The sequence below is a fragment of the Hyperolius riggenbachi genome, chromosome 5 (genome assembly GCF_040937935.1).
Source record: "Hyperolius riggenbachi isolate aHypRig1 chromosome 5, aHypRig1.pri, whole genome shotgun sequence".
In the NCBI taxonomy this organism is placed as follows: Eukaryota; Metazoa; Chordata; class Amphibia; order Anura; family Hyperoliidae; genus Hyperolius; species Hyperolius riggenbachi.
Window position 1 is genome coordinate 313,709,846 of NC_090650.1, and position 19,653 is coordinate 313,729,498.

At 40.9% G+C, this 19,653-nt stretch overlaps 1 protein-coding gene across 6 annotated transcripts in view; it reads left to right on the plus strand.

The window, feature by feature from the left end:
• The window catches only part of EPB41L3 (erythrocyte membrane protein band 4.1 like 3), a 259,305-nt gene that overhangs the window by 110,346 nt on the left and 129,306 nt on the right, over nt 1-19,653 (plus strand). For all 6 annotated transcript variants that reach the window (XM_068237211.1, XM_068237210.1, XM_068237206.1 and 3 more), the window contains exon 4: nt 15,786-15,890. In XM_068237211.1, coding sequence (XP_068093312.1) covers nt 15,786-15,890 — 105 coding nt within the window. The remainder of the gene's footprint in view (nt 1-15,785; nt 15,891-19,653) is intronic.

Consider the following 19,653-nt stretch of genomic DNA (forward strand, 5'->3'; position numbering starts at 1 on the left):
GTCCAGGAGGCAAAAGTAGTTAAGCTGTCGCCTTGTTCATCGTAAAAGACTGGCTGGTTCATAAACCTCTGTCTATACTAAACTCAGTCCCCAGGCCCCAACCATGAATATACAATGTATAATGAATCCTTGCATAGGAAACTCTTGATATAGTAAACCACTTGGCCAGGTCCTTTGAGGTTTCCTATAAAGGGATTTTGCTGTATTAATCACTTCCCTACCCTAGCCATTTTTAGCTCAGCTCTGATTACTTTTCAATTACTTTGTCAACAATTATAACAACTAAATGATCTACGTATTGGTTTTTTTTTTTCAAGACAAATTAGGTTTCTTGTGGCTGATATTTGTTTTTAAAAATTACCTTATTTTCTATGCATTTGAAAAGGAAAATAAGGAAAAAAGTGAAAAAAATACACAATGTAACCACTTCCATACATTATAGCTTTAATGTGTACAGTTCTATTGTACATTAATCCAACAAATGTTGTGTTCATCTCCTGTTTATTCAAACGGTTTATTTGTTTTCATAATGTATTAGTAACAGATTGTATACACTACTCAGTTGTTACATCTGTCTTTTCCTGGAATGTTTATTTTCTACTTGTTTACTCATTAGCCCTGCAATTGAATTCCGGGAAGGGGGGGGGGGGGAGATGTTTGCTGTTGATCCTTTTCAACTCTATAGTTTTTTTGTTTTTTTTTCAGCTCAGCAATAAACATTGTTATCTAGAATTTTGCAGGGAGGAGAGTGCAGTGACTTATTTTCAAGTCTTTCGGCAGGAGGTGGTTAATATTAAAACATTACATTTTGTGCATTGCATATCATGATATATTCCACACACTATGCATTGAATTTTAAGGGTCCTTCACACATGACATTTTTACAGTAAGCTTCTCTTTAGACTGCTTGTAGAAGGATGACATTAAATATTCAGTATCTGCTTTTTCTTGTACTGATTACTGAGCACCTATACTCTCCTTAGTATCTTGTTATGTAAAAAGGCCATATTTTTCTGCGATGGTTGTAAGTGGTGTTTTGCAGTTCTTCTGTCCTCAAGTGGGAGATCATTTTCCCGCATCTTGAAATATAATAGGGACATTTACTACCAATTACTGTAACTGCTTTATATCCATTAAATACATACTGTACATTACCAGGGATACTGTAAAGCCGACTATGGGCTTTGACACAGATATCAATATCTGACTATCAATTGTTTACTGCTCTGCCCTATTCGATATTCCATCAGATTTCAGAAGTTTTGATGGAATGTTAATCTAATTATGACCACAACAAGCTTTGTACTGCTTAATGCAATACAAATCTATAGAAAACATGCTACACAAGAAAAAGGGATGTGTGCTCTAACCAGTCAACACCTGACTTATGTACTGGCTGCCTCAAGTCAATTGACTTATTAAAATGGCAAAGCGTTTGCTTGTAGCATTCGCCTACCAGAATATGCAGGATCTAAAACTATTTCCTTGCTATTCCTGCAGGAGTTGGCCCATGCAATATTTATTGCATCTCAACAGGGGTGCCTCAAGTAGGCCTACTAGTACCCCCAAGAAACGAAGGGCAGCGCAGACACCCTTTACAACAGCATTGAGAGCCCAGGGGCGCTGAAACTGCCCCTCAGGGAGGGGGGGGAGCGAGATGCGGCCGTCCAGGGGGAACCACCCATACTGCCCCCCCAAAGGATAGGTTCCCTACCTTTGGGAGCAGACACACCCATCCGCATGCAGCTTGAGCAACAAACTTGATTGGTCCAATTTCAGGCTGCATATATTTGCATAAAAATGTACATAAATATGCATAAACTGAAGTATTTGCATATCATTGATTAGGGCTGCATGATTTTAGAAAAAAATTGAAATTGCGATTTTTCTCTCAAAAATTGCGATTTCGATTTTTTTCACGATTTTCTTCAAATCAATCTTTAGCACTAAATTCACATTGCCCCCACTACACTCTAAGGCCTGGTGCACACCAAAAACCGCTAGCAGATCCGCAAAATGCTAGCAGATTTTGAAACGCTTTTTCTTTTTCTGCAGCGTTTCAGCTAGCATTTTGCGGTTTTGTGAAGCGTTTTTGGTGTAGTAGATTTCATGTATTGTTACAGTAAAGCTGTTACTGAACAGCTACTGTAACAAAAACCGCCTGGCAAACCGCTCTGAAGTGCCGTTTTTAAGAGCGGTTTGCGTTTTTCCTATACTTAACATTGAGGCAGAAACGCATCCGCAATCCAAAATCTGCAGCAGCCCGGGAGTATGCGTTTCTGCAAAATGCCTCCCGCTCTGGTGTGCACCAGCCCATTGAAATACATTACCCTAGCGGATCCGCACCCGCAAGCGGATCGCAAACCGCAGCGGAAACGCTCTGGTGTGCACTAGGCCTAACACCTGATCATCCACCAATACACTACACTATGCTAACTTGAATCTTGATGCCCCACCAATTAAACTTCACTGCACAATGCTAACCTCTGATTCCCATCAATAACACACTGAGCTAACTCCTGATGCCCACCAACTATGCTACAATGCACTACCACCTTCTGCCCCCATTCCCAGCTACACTACACTTAACCCCTGCAGCTACAATGACTACTCTGCAACTGTCACTGTTAAGCCTGAAGCACTAGGCAGACAGGCTAGTTAAAGTAGTGGCTAAGCTGCATGGGCATGAAGCAGAGCCTGTGACAGTACAGCAGGACCAGGCAGATAGAGCATACACACAGACTGTATACATGCTGTATACAGCACAGTCCACCGTTTACACAGACAGCTCTAGCTGTAATCTGATCTTTGCTGTCATTACTGGTGTCACTGCCCATATTGCTATCTGATGGGATGCGAGGCTAAGGATCCTGCCCTTTTCACCTCAAAATGCCAGCAAAGCTCTTTACAGCTACTGTCTGTGTAAACGGACAGCTAGAGTGGCTTTAACAGGACGCTGCACTGTGTGCTGTATACAGCCTGTATACAGTCTGTGTGTGGTCTATCTCTCTGCCACGTGTTCTCTGGTCCCCGCTGCGCAAGAGAGCCTGGGTGACTGTGCGGTGGATCAGAGTAAACAATGCGTGCTTCAGCGCAGCGCAGCTTCCTATCTGAAATAGCGGCAGTGTCACGCACTATCCTCCTCCTCACAAGTGCTGCTGGCCGTGCATTCCTCCATTCAGTGCCTCACTCCTCCTTCTGGCCGGAAGGAGGAAGCGCACCATAGTAACACGCCGATGATGTACGCGTGCAATGCTGGGGACAGCATTGAACGCGGAAAAACAGCCGCAATGAAAAAAAATCGCCACTCTGACGATACTGAAATCGTCATGATGCACATCGCGATTTCGATTTAAAAACGATATATCGTGCAGCCCTATCATTGATCATCCCTAGCTCTGACTGGGTAAATTAAGCATCAGGATTCATCTGGGTAATTTGGCTTTGAGATTTGGATGGATTAGGTTATTGTTGGCAATCAAAGGGTTGGGGTCACCCTGTTTGTATTTATGAAATATTCTCCTAGGCCTTGTTCACATTGTTTTCCGTCCACGTGTCCATCTCTGTTTGGCGATTCATTGTTTTTTTTACATGATTTTTCTTTACAATTCCCGGCGGTTTTGCAGAGCGATTCTGTTTTTTCACTTCCTGACTTCAGTCAGGAAGAGAACTCTTTGATCCGGAAAATAATTAAATGCAATGTATTTATTCTTAAAAAAGCGAACGTAGTCGCTGCACAAAGCAATTTTGTGAACGTTTGTGTGTTTCCTATACCTTCCATTGAGGCAAAATTGCCTCCAAAAATGGCCCATGCAGCGCTTTTCTGAGCGGAACGCAGACGGAAAGCTCCAATCTAAACTACACCATAGAGAAGCATGGTGTAGCCGCTTTCAGGGCGTTTTAGAAAAAACATCAGTGCTTAAATGGCCAAAAACGCCTCTAGTGTGAACGAGCCCTTAGGGCTTGTTCACAACTATGGCGTTTTTGCCTTTTTTTTTAAGCGCAGACTATTTTAAAAATCGCCCTAAAAGCACTTGAGCAATGATTCCCTATGAGAGTGTTCACATCTAAGTGGTTTGATTCTGATCCGCTCACCAAAGCGCTGCCTGTACCATTTTTGGGGCGCTTTGCCTCAATGGAAGGTATAGGGAAATCGCAAAACGCTTGAAAAAGCCCTTTGTATGTCGATTTCCCCAGCGCTTTTAAGAAGAAGTACATTGTATGTATTCTTTTCTGGGTTAAAGAGTTCACTTTCTTACTTGTCAGGAAGTGAACAAACAAATCACTCTGCAAAAGCACTTAGAAAAGCACTTTATACAAAATCGAAGCGCGCAGGTAAGCGCCGGGAGGGGAAAAAAAAATCACTCACAAAATCGCAAAATGCTGGTCTCAGCTATTGCGATTTTAGATGTGAACAAAGCCTTGCTTTCCCTTGTCTTCATTGCTGAAAGAATCACATTGAAGTTCACCATGCTGATCTAGAAAAAAAACAATGTGCAATTAGTTATGTGACTGGAAATCATTGTGGCCGATGACTAGAACATTAACGACAACTTGCTTGTTGCGAGGGTTAAATTGCACAAGAAACCGCTTCTTGATTGCCGTCAATTGCAGAATTTTGGAATTGTTTGTCCAGTGCCGAAAATGTGTATAAAATACAGCTCACTTGAAGGAAAATTGCCTTAAAATACTACATTTTTCTCTTTGGAAATAGCGGACCTGATTTTAACCTGTCAACAGCAGCTACAGTGCTTTGTATATTTTTTTTTTTAAGTCCTTCCTTTTCAGTGTGTGTGTGTGTGCGTGCGTGCGTGCGCTTATCTGTCTTCAATCAACCTGGAAGCTTGGCATTTGCTGCAGTCTAAATCAAAGCTACACACTGATGCCAGTTGAGTAATGCTGGCAGTAGGTGTATCTCTCCAATCTCTGCATGTATGGGAATATGAATAATAGGATGCCTAACAAGCAAATTATAAACACTCAATATTTTGGGGTAAACGAGAGTCCTTCATAGTTATGTGTGTGTGTAAACGTGTTTTTTTTTTTTTTTTGCTTTGCACAATATAGTAATGTATTGTTAATCTGTTCTTACTTGGGCTTGCTTATTAAGTTCATCATCCAGTAATATTTGTTAAAGCACAATTAACACAAATTAAAGACTTGCACCCCCAACTCCTTATTGCCCATATAGTTGGCCTACCTGCTTTTGACCCAAAGTCAGGTTATTTATACAAAAACACAATACAGCTAGTGCTGGCAGCAACCAAACTGAGGTTAGAAGTCAAAAGCATCATCAGAGTAACCAATACAATACTTACTCAAGGATAGCTGTACTGTTGGTCCAACACACTAGGATTATTTCTTTACATCAATAATTAATCACAAAGTGACTTAAACTCTCAAAAGAAATAAAATACATTAAACATAAAAATTCTACGTTCATTAAATCAGAGATGAAAGACCCAGTCGAGCTTGTATAAAAGAGGTCACATACAAGACAAGACAAATAACATTTATATTGCGCTTTTCTCCTGGCGGACTCAAAGCGCCAAATACAGTATAATGTAGGCCAGGGGTCGGCAACCCGCGGCTCCGGAGCCGCATGCGGCTCTTTTTCTCCTTCGCCGCGGCTCCGGTTTCAGTGGCTGACTGGCTGCGGGGCGCATGTGACGTGTGCTGTAGTTGCTGGCCGGCAGCCTATCAGAGAGGCCGCCGGACCAGTGCCGTGCAGGGCTTCGGGCGGCCATTTTCCCGTAGCCCTGCAGGCAGGATGTGACGTAGGTAGAGCATCGTGGGAGTTGCACGCCACTAGGTCGGGACCGGAGGTCGGGACAGGAGGACATCGTGACAGGAGGTCTTCTGACGAGGTGAGTAAATGGTTTTTTTTTTTCAGATCTGCTTGGATTGTGCATATGGGGGTCATATCTGCGAACTATCTGTGCATATGGGGGTCATATCTGCTAACTATCTGTGCATATGGGGGTCATATCTGCTAACTATCTGTGCATATGGGGGTCATATCTGCTAACTATCTGTGCATATGGGGGTCGTATCTGCTAACAATCAGTGCATATGGGGGTCATATCTGCTAACTATCTGTGCATATGGGGGTCATATCTGCTAACGATCAGTGCATATGGGGGTCATATCTGCTAACGATCAGTGCATATGGGGGTCATATCTGCTAACGATCAGTGCATATGGGGGTCATATCTGCTAACGATCAGTGCATATGGGGGTCATATCTGCTAACGATCGGTGCATATGGGGGTCATATCTGCTAACGATCAGTGCATATGGGGGTCATATCTGCTAACTATCTGTGCATATGGGGGTCATATCTGCTAACGATTTGTGCATATGGGGGTCATATCTGCTAACGATTTGTGCATATGGGGGTCATATCTGCTAACTATTTGTGCATATGGGGGTCATATCTGCTAACGATTTGTGCATATGGGGGTCATATCTGCTAACGATTTGTGCATATGGGGGTCATAGCTGCTAACGATTTGTGCATATGGGGGTCATATCTGCTAACGATTTGTGCATATGGGGGTCATATCTTCTAACGATTTGTGCATATGGGGGTCATATCTGCTAACGATTTGTTTTATAATGGTTTTGCGGCTCCCAGTTTTTTTCTCTTTTCGGAAACGGGTCCAAGTGGCTCTTTATGTCTTAAAGGTTGCAGACCCCTGATGTAGGCCTACTCCAAACCGTTAGGCCTCTTTCACAGTGTGATGTTAAAGTCGCACGTTAGAAAATGTTTTAACTTGGACTAACGCACAGCAATACTAAGTCTGTGTGACATTCACAGTGCACACGTTTCGTTTGTTTGTAACGTGTAGCATTATTAGAAGGTGCTGCATTCTGTGCGTTATAGACGTTGTTAACTGTGTTGGACTGTTTGCACATGCTCCGTAATGACTTGGAGGCATACTTTTCATTGCCAGTATGCTCTACTACTGTATGCAACGATAACTGGGCATTAAGTTGCGTTGTGAGTTTTTGGGACTTTGCTTAGTTAGTTTACGTTGCGACTTTAACGTCGCATCAAAACGCAATGTCCCACTTTGAAAGTAGCCTAAATTATGGACCAGTTGATTGGTTAGTCATTTTCACAAATTTTACGCTTGACCGATCACTCATCCACTCATGCCTAGGCACTGACTGCTGACAGTAAAATAAGAAGCACATCTATGGTACTTTACTGCAGTGCAGACCTTTTTTATTGCAATAAAAAGACTGATGGGTATGTTTTAATTTTTTTTCTTTGTTGTTTTCAGCTTTAAAGACAAACTGCAATTAAACCCAAATTTGCATTTCCATTACAATTTTGCCTTCCTAAAGTAGAAAGTATTTGAAGAATTCACTTTCACATGAGCAAAAAGCAATGTTTCATAATGCATTACATTCAGTTGGTGAAATATGCAAATCATTCCTTTATGTCCCTGAAAGCCATCCCTCTAAACCACATATTGGCTTTTTAGGGCCATATATTCCATTAAAAGAAATCTGTAGTTTAAGTTAAAATCAACAAAATGCTGCATTTAAAGACAATCTCTGATAAACACACATTCATTAGAGAGGTGTCTTCATCTCCAGTATGAAGTCTTAACTTGGTATTATAGCAGTTTACGATGCATTGTGCATCTTCTCAGTTCTGTGCGTTTTCTACTGTAACAAGTAAACAGTCTCTAGGGCTGGGACCCACTAGTAATTGCCGATAGCAATTACAAACGCTAAGCATGTTCTTATACATACATTCCTGAAAAACCTATATGTCAGTCTACATGTTCCAGTTATCAGTAATGATCTCGGGCATCTGACAAGACCTTCTTTCACACAGATGGCTGAATTGCCCACTTAGCTGCCAACTATTGAGCACCCACAGGCTGAAACTTCATGCAGCCAAACGGCAGTGCTTGTAACCCCATCTGTGTCAGCCCCATCTGGTTACCCAGCTGCAGGAAACTGCATTATGTCACGCCTTAGTACAACTCTGGCCGCGCTATGATATGAATCCAGGAAACTGACACCTCCCAACTACTCATACTTAATGCTTCCCAGCATCTAGCAGGGAGCAGTTGATGGGCAGTGAATTCACCCCCTTCAGCCTCCTATGTGGAAGAGGCACAATGCAAAATATATTTTTTTAATTTTTCCTAGTATGAAATCCTTATTTGTGATGGTCTCTGCTGAAAATGGAAAGTGTGTACAGGCGTCTTCCAATTAGAGATGTCGCGAACCTCCGATTTTCGGTTCGCGAACCTCCGCGAAAGGTTCGGTTCGCGAAAAAGTTCGCGAACCGCAATACACTTCAATGGGGAGGCGAACTTTGTAAAAAAATGATGAAAAACATGTTTCAAAGGCTCTAACACCTGGAGGCAGACATGATTGAATGAAATACACATCACTGCTGGAGGACCCGCCCACCCTCCCTCAAGCTAGGTCCTTATACCATTTGACTCAGTTGTCTGGCTACACTAATTAGTTATGGGACAGCTGCTACACACTCTGCTAGGTAGATTTTAATTAGCCTCTTGTGGGCTCCCACCTCCCTCCTCCCACCTTTTGTGTGTGTTCAACAGTTGTCAAGAGAAAAATTAGACAAGATAGCAGTGTTAGGAAGACTTGCCTAAGGTCTCCTACTGAATAGGTGCTGGCTTACTGAACAGACAGAAACGAGATTCGAACTCTGGTCTCCTGTGTCAGAGGCAGAGCCATTCACCTTTACACCATGCAGCCACTGCTTACAGACATGTAGCCAGACATGGCCTTCTATTTTGTATTCAACAGTTGTCAAGAGAAAAATTAGACAAGATAGCAGTGTTAGGAAGACTTGCCTAAGGTCTCCTACTGAATAGGTGCTGGCTTACTGAGCAGACAGAGACGAGATTCGAACTCTGGTCTCCTGTGTCAGAGGCAGAGCCATTCACCATTACACCATGCAGCCACTGCCATGCAGCAAATTTTCTAGCATTGTAGGAACTGTTAGGGGGATCATAACTGGTGAGTTTCGGGCCCCTAGGCCGAAGAGGTCATAGCCTAGGGTCACAAAAACCTGTTTATTTGGGCAATTTCAATGGTGGCAATTCTGAGGTACATAAATCGCAGCCATGGCCGTTAGCAACGTCTGAATCTCACGAAATGTCTCATGCAGGTAGAAGACATATTGTTAGACTTGGGCTCCAAAGATGGGTTCCCTACATCTCTGCAAACCAGAGTTACAGGGGTCTAAAATTGGTAAAATCCCCCATAGGCTTTCATTGCCTCCCTATTTCACTTTCTAAAATCTCACATCTTTTCAAAGGGCAATTGCTTAGCCGTGGCAAATTTTCTAGCATTGTAGGGACCCTTAGGGGGAACATGACTGGTGAGTTTCGGGCCCCTAGGCCAAAGAGGTCATAGCCTAGGGTCACAAAAACCTGTTTATTTGGGCAATTTCAATGGTAGTGATGCTGACGTACATAAATCACAGCCATGGCCGTTAGCAACGTCTGAATTTCACGAAATGTCTCATGCAGGTAGAAGACATATTGTTAGACTTGGATTCCAAAGATGGGATCTCTACATCTCTGCAAACCAGAGTTACAGGGCTCCAAAATTGGTAAAATCCCTTATAGGCTTTCATTGGGCCTACTATTTACCGTTCCAAAATCTCACACCATTTCAAAGGGCAATGGCTCAGCAGTGGCAAAACTCACCAGTCATGATCCCCCTAAGAGTCCCTACAATGCTAGAAAATTTGGTACTGCTGAGCCATTGCCCTTTGAAAAGATGTGAGATTTTGGAAAGTGAAATAGGGAGCCAATGAAAGCCTATGAGGGATTTTACCAATTTTGGACCCCTGTAACTCTGGTTTGCAGAGATGTATGGAACCCATCTTTGGAGCCCAAGTCTAACAATATGTCTTCTACCTGCATGAGACATTTTGTGAAATTCAGACGTTGCTAACGGCCATGGCTGCGATTTATGTACGTTAGCATCACTACCATTGAAATTGCCCAAATAAACAGGTTTTTTTTTTGGCTGCATGGTGTAATGGTGAATGGCTCTGCCTCTGACACAGGAGACCAGAGTTCGAATCTCGTCTCTGTCTGTTCAGTAAGCCAGCACCTATTCAGTCGGAGACCTTAGGCAAGTCTTCCTAACACTGCTATCTTGTCTAATTTTTCTCTTGACAACTGTTGAACACAAAATACAAGGCCATGTCTGGCTACATATCTGTGCTACTGCCTATAGAGTGTGCCCTAGTGGCTGCAGCTCTGGTGCTTTGAGTCTGCCAGGAGAAAAGTGTGATATAAATGTTATTTGTCTTGTCTAATTTTACTCTTGCATTAAGCATAAATGGTACATGCTAGGCTACTTTCAGCTACTTTCAGCTACTTTCAGCTAGTAGTGTTGGTGGTACAATGGATATGTTAGTTGCCTACCATACACTGAGGCTTGAGTTCAAAATCCCTATCATGGTATATAAGCTGGTTTTTGAAATACTGGAATTCCCTGGCAGATGAGACCCTCCTCCCTCCGGTAGGAGGGAGGAGGGAATAGGTAGAAGGAGGAGGAGGGAGGTGGGAGGAGGGAGGTACCCACAAACAGGCTAATTAAAATCTCCCTAGCAGAGTGTGTAGCAGCTGTCCCTTAACTAATTAGTGTAGGCAGTATAAGGACCTTACTTGGAGGAGGGAGGGGGGGTGGGCCTCCAGCATTGAGAGCAGTGTGTATGGCAATAATGTATCTGCTGGCTGTAATATAAGGAGTCAAAGTTTTGCTCAATAGAGCTTTATGGGGCGAATCGAACTTCCGGGAAAGTTCACGTTTGGTAGGCGAACGCGAACCCCCGAAGTTCGCATTGGAACCGTTCGCCGGCGAACCGTTCGCTACACCTCTACTTCCAATGCCTTTAGCCTTTTCTCCAGCGATCTATGGTCAGCTAGTGTTACTTTCTTTGAGGTTTGCTCTGCAGGGTTCCACTCATGCGTCCAACCCATCTCCAGGCAGCAGTACACATCATTTAGTCAGGATCCAAGCAGCTTGTCTGTATAGTTCTCCATCCACAACTGCTGACTGAACTGGTCTGTAAAGATTATTTCCATATTTAAAAGCTGAAAGTGTGTATGTAGCTTGAGGGCCCTTTCACACTGGCGCGTTGTGGTGCAGCATTTTTCTGCAGCCTACCGCTAGTGCAGTGAATGTCTATGGGGGAGTTCACATTGCCTGCGGTGTGGTGCGCTGAGCTTGGAAGTACCTTATCTAATGCGAGGGCATACCTACGTTACTGTGCGGCTCCTGTGGCAACTTGTGGAGGACTGGAAGTCATGTAAATCTATTGTAGCATGCGTGTTTTGAAAAGGACCGCCGCAGCTTTAGGCATCGCGCATACGCAGAAGCATATTTTAGCATTACACTTCTGCGCACGACGGTAAGCGTCAGTTCATGCTTGGCCTACTGTCAGATGGGGATTACCGCATTCTAATTTCAGGAATCCGCAAAGGATTGTTTTGGGCGGTGCCGCCTCTGGACCGCACAGCTACCACCAATCTGCAGTGTGAAACCGGCCTGAGTCAAAATCATGACACTGCAGGGAGAGGGAATGTGATTTTTAAAGATAAGCGGCGCTCAACCTTAATAGAAGAACTTCACTCTTAAGTTGCAGAAGGACCACTAATGCCAATTTTTTCATCTGTTCAGCTGTGTGAGAAAAGAAACATTTACTTCAGACCTATAAAGGTCATGTCGCTGTTATGGAAGAGCACTGAGATGAATTAACTGCTTTTAATCACTTTTCATCATTGTAAGAGAGCCCAAGCTGCAGGATTGCATATCTCCGCTAACAGCTGTAGGTGCCGACACCCTCACGTCAGGTGTCAGGGTACACGCCGCAGTTGAAGCCCTAGTTCAGCTTCTGCTTTTTAATAGAAATGCTGTAATTAGGAGTGCATTAAAAAAAATAGCCAAAAGGTTTCATTTTCCAAATAAAAAATCCATGCTGGGCATCTCTGGTCTACCATTTGCTGTCACCATGCCAACCATCCGCCCAAACTTAATGACCAGACTAAGCGATAGAAAATGCCACTTGTGGTTGGCTTAAAGCGGAACTGTAGTGAAAATAACATAATGAAAAAAATTGCTTATAGTTTACAATATTCATTTATAGATATTTAGTCCAGGATTGCCCATTGTAAAATCTTTCCTCTTCCTGATTTACATTCTGAAATGTATCACTGGTGGTGACATCTTGAGACCTGTCAGGTGATCTGTACGAAATGTTCATTACTGAGAGTTCTATGCACAGAGGGAGATATTGCTTGATTGGCATTTGAAAAAGCTGTTATTTCCCATGATGCAACGGGGTTCACAGACAGCAAACTGTCAGGAGCTAGGTTCTGCCATCACACTGTGGGAGGGGTTTACCACAATATTAGTCACACATACCTCCTGATGATCTGTTCGAGAATAGGTAGATTTCTCATGGGAAAGGGGGTATCAGATACTACTGATTGGAGTGAAGTTCAATCCTTAGTTAAAGTTCTTTAAGTGCACTGAGGTCATTGCAATATGAGGCAGTTTTTCAGGAATGGTAGACTCCAGTGATAAGGTTTATTCTAGTGGGTATAAAAGGACAAGCTGCATTTAACTGGTGAAAACTGTAAAGAACGCAGGAGGTTGGCAATGGAGTACTAAACCAAGTTTCAGCAAGGGAACATACACACTTTAGAACTATTTCTCTTAAAATACCATTTGTTTTGTTTATTAAGGGTCCTGTCAAGTTGCATAGAAGGTGATCCAGGTACTGGGTCAGTGTACAATGACCGCAGATTGCAGACTTATCTTATCCTCCTCTGTTTCAAGGTGCCCGCTAATGATACATTCTTGATTACCAAATCTATGTATTAGAAGGGTCAACTGAGTGAATATACTTTGAATGGATACTTTAGGTACTGGGGGGGTTGAGGCGCCCAAAGAAAGTTAGAGACACTGAAGCAAAAAAAAAAATTATGATATTATGATTTGTATGTGTAGTACAGCTAAGAAATAAAACATTAAGATCAGATACATCACTCTAACCGTTTCCAGTACAGGAAGAGTTAAGAAACTCCAGTTGTTATCTCTATGCAAAAAAGCAATTAAGCTCTGGGACTTTCAAAGTCGTGGAGAGGGCTGTTATCTGACTTTTATTATCTCAAGTGTTATTGAACTATTTACTTTTTCTCTGACAGAGGAGAGGTCATTAGTTCACAGACTGCTCTGAAAGAATCATTTTGAATGCTGAGTGTTGTGCAATCTGCACATATTATAGAATGATGCAATGTTAGAAAAAACACTATATACCTGAAAAAAAAATGAGAATATTTTCTTTGCTGCTAAACTTCTAGTAATTATTCATAGTACACAACCAATTCATTATATAATAATTTTTTTTTTCGCTTCAGTGTCTCTTTAATGTGATGAAACAAAAAAATAATAATAAGGTGGAGGGAGGTGTCTTTACCACTTCAGATAGAAGAACCCAAACCACAGGGTTAATGTAAAAAAATTAAATTATTCAGGTCAATACAAGTGCCTTCAAAATATGGTCACAAGCATGGACGCCGATTTCTGGCGTCCATTCTTGTGACCATATTTTAAAGGCACTTGTATTGACCTGAAGAAGCGGGCATAGACCCTTGAAACGCATTGTCCTTTTGACCGTGCTGTGTGTATGTATGTGTGTATATCTATATCTATATATCTATCTATATATCTATCTATCTATTTATCTATATATATGTGTGTGTGTGTGTGTGTGTGTGTGTGTGTGTGTGTGTGTGTATATATATATGTGTATATATATATATATATATATATATATATATATATATATATATATTTTTTATATATATATTTTTTATATATATATATATATAATATAATTTTTATTTAATTTTTTTTACATTAACCCTGTGGTTTGGGTTGGTTCTTCTATCTGGATTGGTAAAGCCCCCACCCCCAGTACTATACGTTTCATCTCCTTTGGAGGTGTTCACCTTCCGGTTTTGTGGTGCAGTCTTCAACCAAGAAGTACCAACCAGGAGTGCGACCATCCACTTCCAGTAGGACCTCGAATACCAAACGGGGATGGTTATTTCCCCGTTGGCGATATATGGTGGATGCAGGGACCGCAACCCACCTTTGTGAGTATAAATACTCTTATACTACAATCTAACATCTAATACCCCACAATACTGCACCATTTGGCTCCTGGTCTCTCCTTGTCATACAGGTGACAGTGGTATCCCCACAGTGACCACCTTTTGTACTAGAAATGCGGATACTTTAGGTAGTCCTTCATATTACATGGAAGTGGTAAGATTGTACAATCAAGATTGTAGCATTACTGGCCACACACGATACAATGATCCAATTTTACGGCAATTCGATAAAAATGATCGGATTTTCCGAAAAATCAAATGTTTTTTTTTTTATTCGAGCAAGAAAACCAATCGTATTTCCCATTTTTATTTGATAAAAATATATCAGGAGTGCTGGATTTTTCTGATCAATTTTTATGAAAATTGAATGGTCTGTGTGTGGTAGATTATCAATTTCCTTATATATGTTACAGGCAAAGTACGAAATTCAGGCATTCTATAGAATGCCTGACCATTTTAGGCAAAGTACGAAATGTCTGTTTTTGTTACGTACTTTGCCTAGGCATTCTATAGAATGCCTGAATTTTCGTACTTTGCCTGTAACATATACAGTGAATGTACAACCGGACTGCCTGTAGATGTGAGTGGTCTCTCTCCTCTCCCGTCATGTCTGCAGCTCTCTTTCTCTTCCTTACTTTAGTTTTTTCAGTAGTGCTCTCTTGTCTGTGCCTCTGCTTTGCTTTGTCAGTCTCACCAATGGCTGGTCTCTTCCTTAGTCTCTGCCTCTATTTTTTCACAAAAAAATTATGCTTATTTCTTGCTGCCAAGTAGAGCATTGTATCATGACTCTAATGGTGCCCATACACGATACAATAAAAACGTTCGATTTTTCCCGTTTATTCGATCTAAATGATCAAATCGAATGAAAGTTGAAATATTATTTTTTACGATCAAGAAATTCAGTTATCCCGTTTTTTTCGAGAAAAATCTGATCGGACATGCTGGTAAAATCTTTATATTCGATCTAACGGAATAATCGAACTAAATTATCTAATCGAAAAAAAAAGGATAATTGTACCATGTATGGGCACCTTAAACTTATTTTTTTTTTTTTGCTGCATCATGGGCTTTTCAGGCTCCTCCCCCTCACTAGCCTTCAACTGCCAAAACCCAACTGCCATTTTTCCCCTGCACATGTCCAGCTTTTCTCTCCTCTTTCCTGTTTATGGGCTCCCCATGGTGTCAGCAGCTGAAGGCTCCTTCTTCACAGCAGCACTTTCCACAAACAGTGAAATATCAGCATGCATGCACCCATCATCATCACTAGCCTCACTGACAGCATAGGTATGCAGCTGTTACAGTCAAAGTGTGAGAAACAAAGCAGGCATTCTATAGAGAACCGGGTATTCTACACTTTGTCTGAACGACTTCAGGCATTCTATAGAATGCCTAGGCAAAGTACGTAATGAAACAGACATTTCGTACTTTGCCTAATCGCTTCAGGCATTCTATAGAATTAATGCACCATTAAAAGGGCACAACAAATCTGAAGAAATGTATAGGCTTGGAATATTTGAGCAATTTACAAATTTGCTGATGGTCATATATCAACTCTGTCAACTAAAATATGTTTTCTCTGCTTTGCAGAAACGTTCCAAAGGCCAGGTTCTCTTTGACAAAGTGTGTGAACATCTGAACCTCCTGGAAAAAGACTACTTTGGTCTGGTGTACAGAGACTCCGAAAATCAGAAGGTAATTCAAGAGAATCTGTCAAATGATTTGTAAATTGGCATTAATAGAATAGTATCCATTATGCCTAAATCAGTCCCGTATTCAAAACTTGCAGAAAGAACCATCACATCTCTCGTTTTAATCCAAGTTTTTTTAAAACACATTATCAGAATAAGAAAAGTGTGTTTCAGAACAAATGAAGCAGAACAGCATAATCACCACAGGGGTACATCAATATAGAGTAACCTAAAGCACATTTCAGTAAGGCTTCGTTCACACATTAAAGGTGTACATTTCCTGTCCTGTCCTATTTTTACATCCGTTTTCTAGTTTTACCTGACTGGACCAGAAAGGAACACTTTTTATGTGTGAACCCAGCCACAGAAACGCATACAAACCTGATGCCAACTGTCAAAAATTGACTGGACACCTTTTTATGTGTGAACCAAGCCTTAGAGATGCTAGTGCTTGTAGATCAAGCAGATCAAGCTTATTTACTAAGCCATACTGAATCCTCACAACTTTTCTCGTTGAAGCCTTGAATTATCTTCACATGATACACCATGATAGAAACTTGCTTTGAAAACCCTCCAGGGGCAGCAGTATATTCATCCCAGAAATCTCAAGTATGCCATAGAAATATGATAATTAGAAAGTAATCACTGGGTTTCTTTAGATAATTTGTGAGTTTTTATTGCCAAATAAATACAAGCTTATTTATGATCGGTCTATATTTGCCTTCTTTTGCCTGAGGAAAACTCTAGAACTGTGAGTCAAAGCTCAGAAAACTTCTGAGATGTGAGAGCGACCACCAACTGCCTGACTTCCTGCCAGCAGCAGAGGCTGTATCCTTATTACTGATAGAGCTTATCAGTACTGTTTTATTGCTTTAGACATTCCTTTCATTTTTGGGATTGATTTTTTTTTTATACTGCACATGTAGGATAGGTTGCTAGCATGAAAACACGTTACATACAGGACAGCATCTGTAAGACCTGGCATGGAAAAATCAAAGTAAATCAAGTAAAGCTAATTAAAAAGGCAAGGCATAAATACATATTTTTGCCATTATCCTGAACAAATGTAAGAATTTGTCTTTAAATATGACACGAAAGAGAAGAAAAAATAAAAAAATTGTCCGGGCACCAATTGCAGAGTAGTCACCTATTTAATACTAAAAGAAAAAAGAACTGAGACCCCCACTGTTCTATAATAATTAGCTCAAGGCGATAGATCAATAATCTTATTTGGAGATCAGATCTTCAATTGCCTCTTTCTAAAATTTGTCATTTATATAAATCTAACAAATTTTTAACTTTGAGACAAATTCAAAAAAATTGGTCATTGTCTTTTGAAAGGATTTTAGAATTTTCCACCTACTACAATTTTTTTAAGCGTTATTTGAAATCTAAATGTATAAAGGATCCCACTCAATTTGAAAGAGTCTGTATGGTTCAACCGTTGAGAAAAGGTAGAATTTCAATGCTATACTCCACTATGACTGATCCAAAGCCTGATTATAAACACTCATTTATGACTAGTTGGGAAAAAGATTTAGGATCAGAAAAATCATCAATGGAGTGGTTTGGTGCCTGCGAATTATTATCTAGTAATAGTTTATATTATTCCATTTTGGAGACTTCACTCAAATTGCTCCATAGATCTTACATTACGCCACATATAATGAAGCATTTTAATGAAAGCAATTCTGACCTATGTTTCAGGAACTGTGGAGCAAGGGGAGACCTCCTACATATTTGGTGGTTATGTCCGAAAGTTGCAAAGTTTTGGAATCTAATAACTAAAAAAATTAATAAGCTATTAAAAATTCATGTTAAGAAGGATCCTTGGATATTTCTCTTAGGATTTCAGATTCCTAATATTTTAAATAGCGAACAAAAATTAGTTCAACATATATTTTCAGCCGCTAGAATTACTATTGCTAGAAGATGGAGGTCTCCCCAGATCCATGTTTCTGAGACTTTTTCTCAAATTTCTAGTATTATGATAAGTGAGAAGGTTAATGCAATGTTAAATGACAATATGGCAAAATTTAATAACATTTGGTCAGTGTGGATTAAAGATTTGGAAGCGGTGGGTCTTCATTATACATTAACTAACTTGTAATTTATTATATCTTGGTATTTTTTATTTTTTTCTTTGTCTGATTTAATACTGAATATATGCTCTATCTTCGTGAAAATATTGTTGTTTTGGTTTATCGGTCATTGTTTTCTTGATTGTCTATTGTTATGACAATCAAATGTTATGTTTTATATAAAAATGTTGCTATTCTTAGCATACTTTTTGGCTGTATTTATGTTTACTGCTAATAAAATACTTTGAAATGCTAAATATAGATCAAGACACCTGAGTAAGTGACAAATCTTTATTCAAAACCAGCTCAAAAATATAAAAACAATTAAAAACAGGCCGCCAGACCTGGTATACAAGCCCCTAAATAACATGGGTACATAAACAAGTCAAGTGTATAATAAATTAATAGTTCTCCTGGGTATCTCTGTGATAAAGTATATAGCGATGTCCCAAAATATAAATAATCAGTAAAGTGCTAGAGACATCTGCTTCACAGACCAGTATCCCAGGAGAAATATATGACAATATATACAGATAAAAAATCTCCTATAAAGTTCCTTGCTCAATATAAGGTGCAAGTGCTTATCAACCTGTGCTCAGCTGAAATAGTGAGATATCATGAAAAATGTCCCACAATATCTGTAGTGCAAATATACAAAGGATAAACCATATAAATGTAAACAATCAGATCATGTGCAATGAAAAAAGTTATTCCCCTGAAGGGAAGATCAGTAAGGCGGAGCACTTTACTGATTATTTATATTTTGGGACATCGCTATATACTTTATCACAGAGATGCCCAGGAGAACTATTCATTTATTATACACTTGACTTGTTTATGTACCCATGTTATTTAGGGGCTTGTATACCAGGTCTGGCTGCCTGTTTTTAATTGTTTTTATATTTTTGAGCTGGTTTTGAATAAAGAGTTGTCACTTACTCAGGTGTCTTGATCTATATTTAGGCTATCGCCTTGAGCTAATTATTATAGAACAGTGGGGGTGTCAGTTCTTTTTTCTGTTAGTAGTATGTTCATTTAGGTCGGAGACCTATCCCCCCAGTCTATATACTTAACAAAGTGACTAGGTAGACGATTTGTCTCCTAGATATGTCTGCTCGTATTGCTTTGGTGTGAAATATAGTCAACTATTTAATGATACACCCGACACCTTCAATGTACATGCAAAAAATCTAGCCTTACAGCTGTTTCACGGGAGGACCCGCTTCTTCAGAGGCAGCAGATTGTCTTTAAATATGTAGCATAAGGCAAATGATCTCCCCAGCTATTGCCGACACAGGCCCATCTCCCCAGCTATTGCCCACACAGGTCCATCTCCCCAGTTATTGCCCACACAGGCCCATCTCCCCAGCAATTGCCCACACAGGCCCATCTCCCCAGCTATTGCCCACACCGACCCATCGCCCCAGCTATTGCCCACACCGACCCATCTCCCCAGCTATTGCCCACACCGACCCATCTCCCCAGCTATTGCCCACACAGGCCCATCTCCCCAGTTACTGCCCACACTGGCCCATCTCCCCAGTTACTGCCCACACTGGCCCATCTCCCCAGTTACTGCCCACACTGGCCCATCTCCCCAGTTACTGCCCACACTGGCCCATCTCCCCAGTTACTGCCCACACTGGCCCATCTCCCCAGTTACTGCCCACACTGGCCCATCTCCCC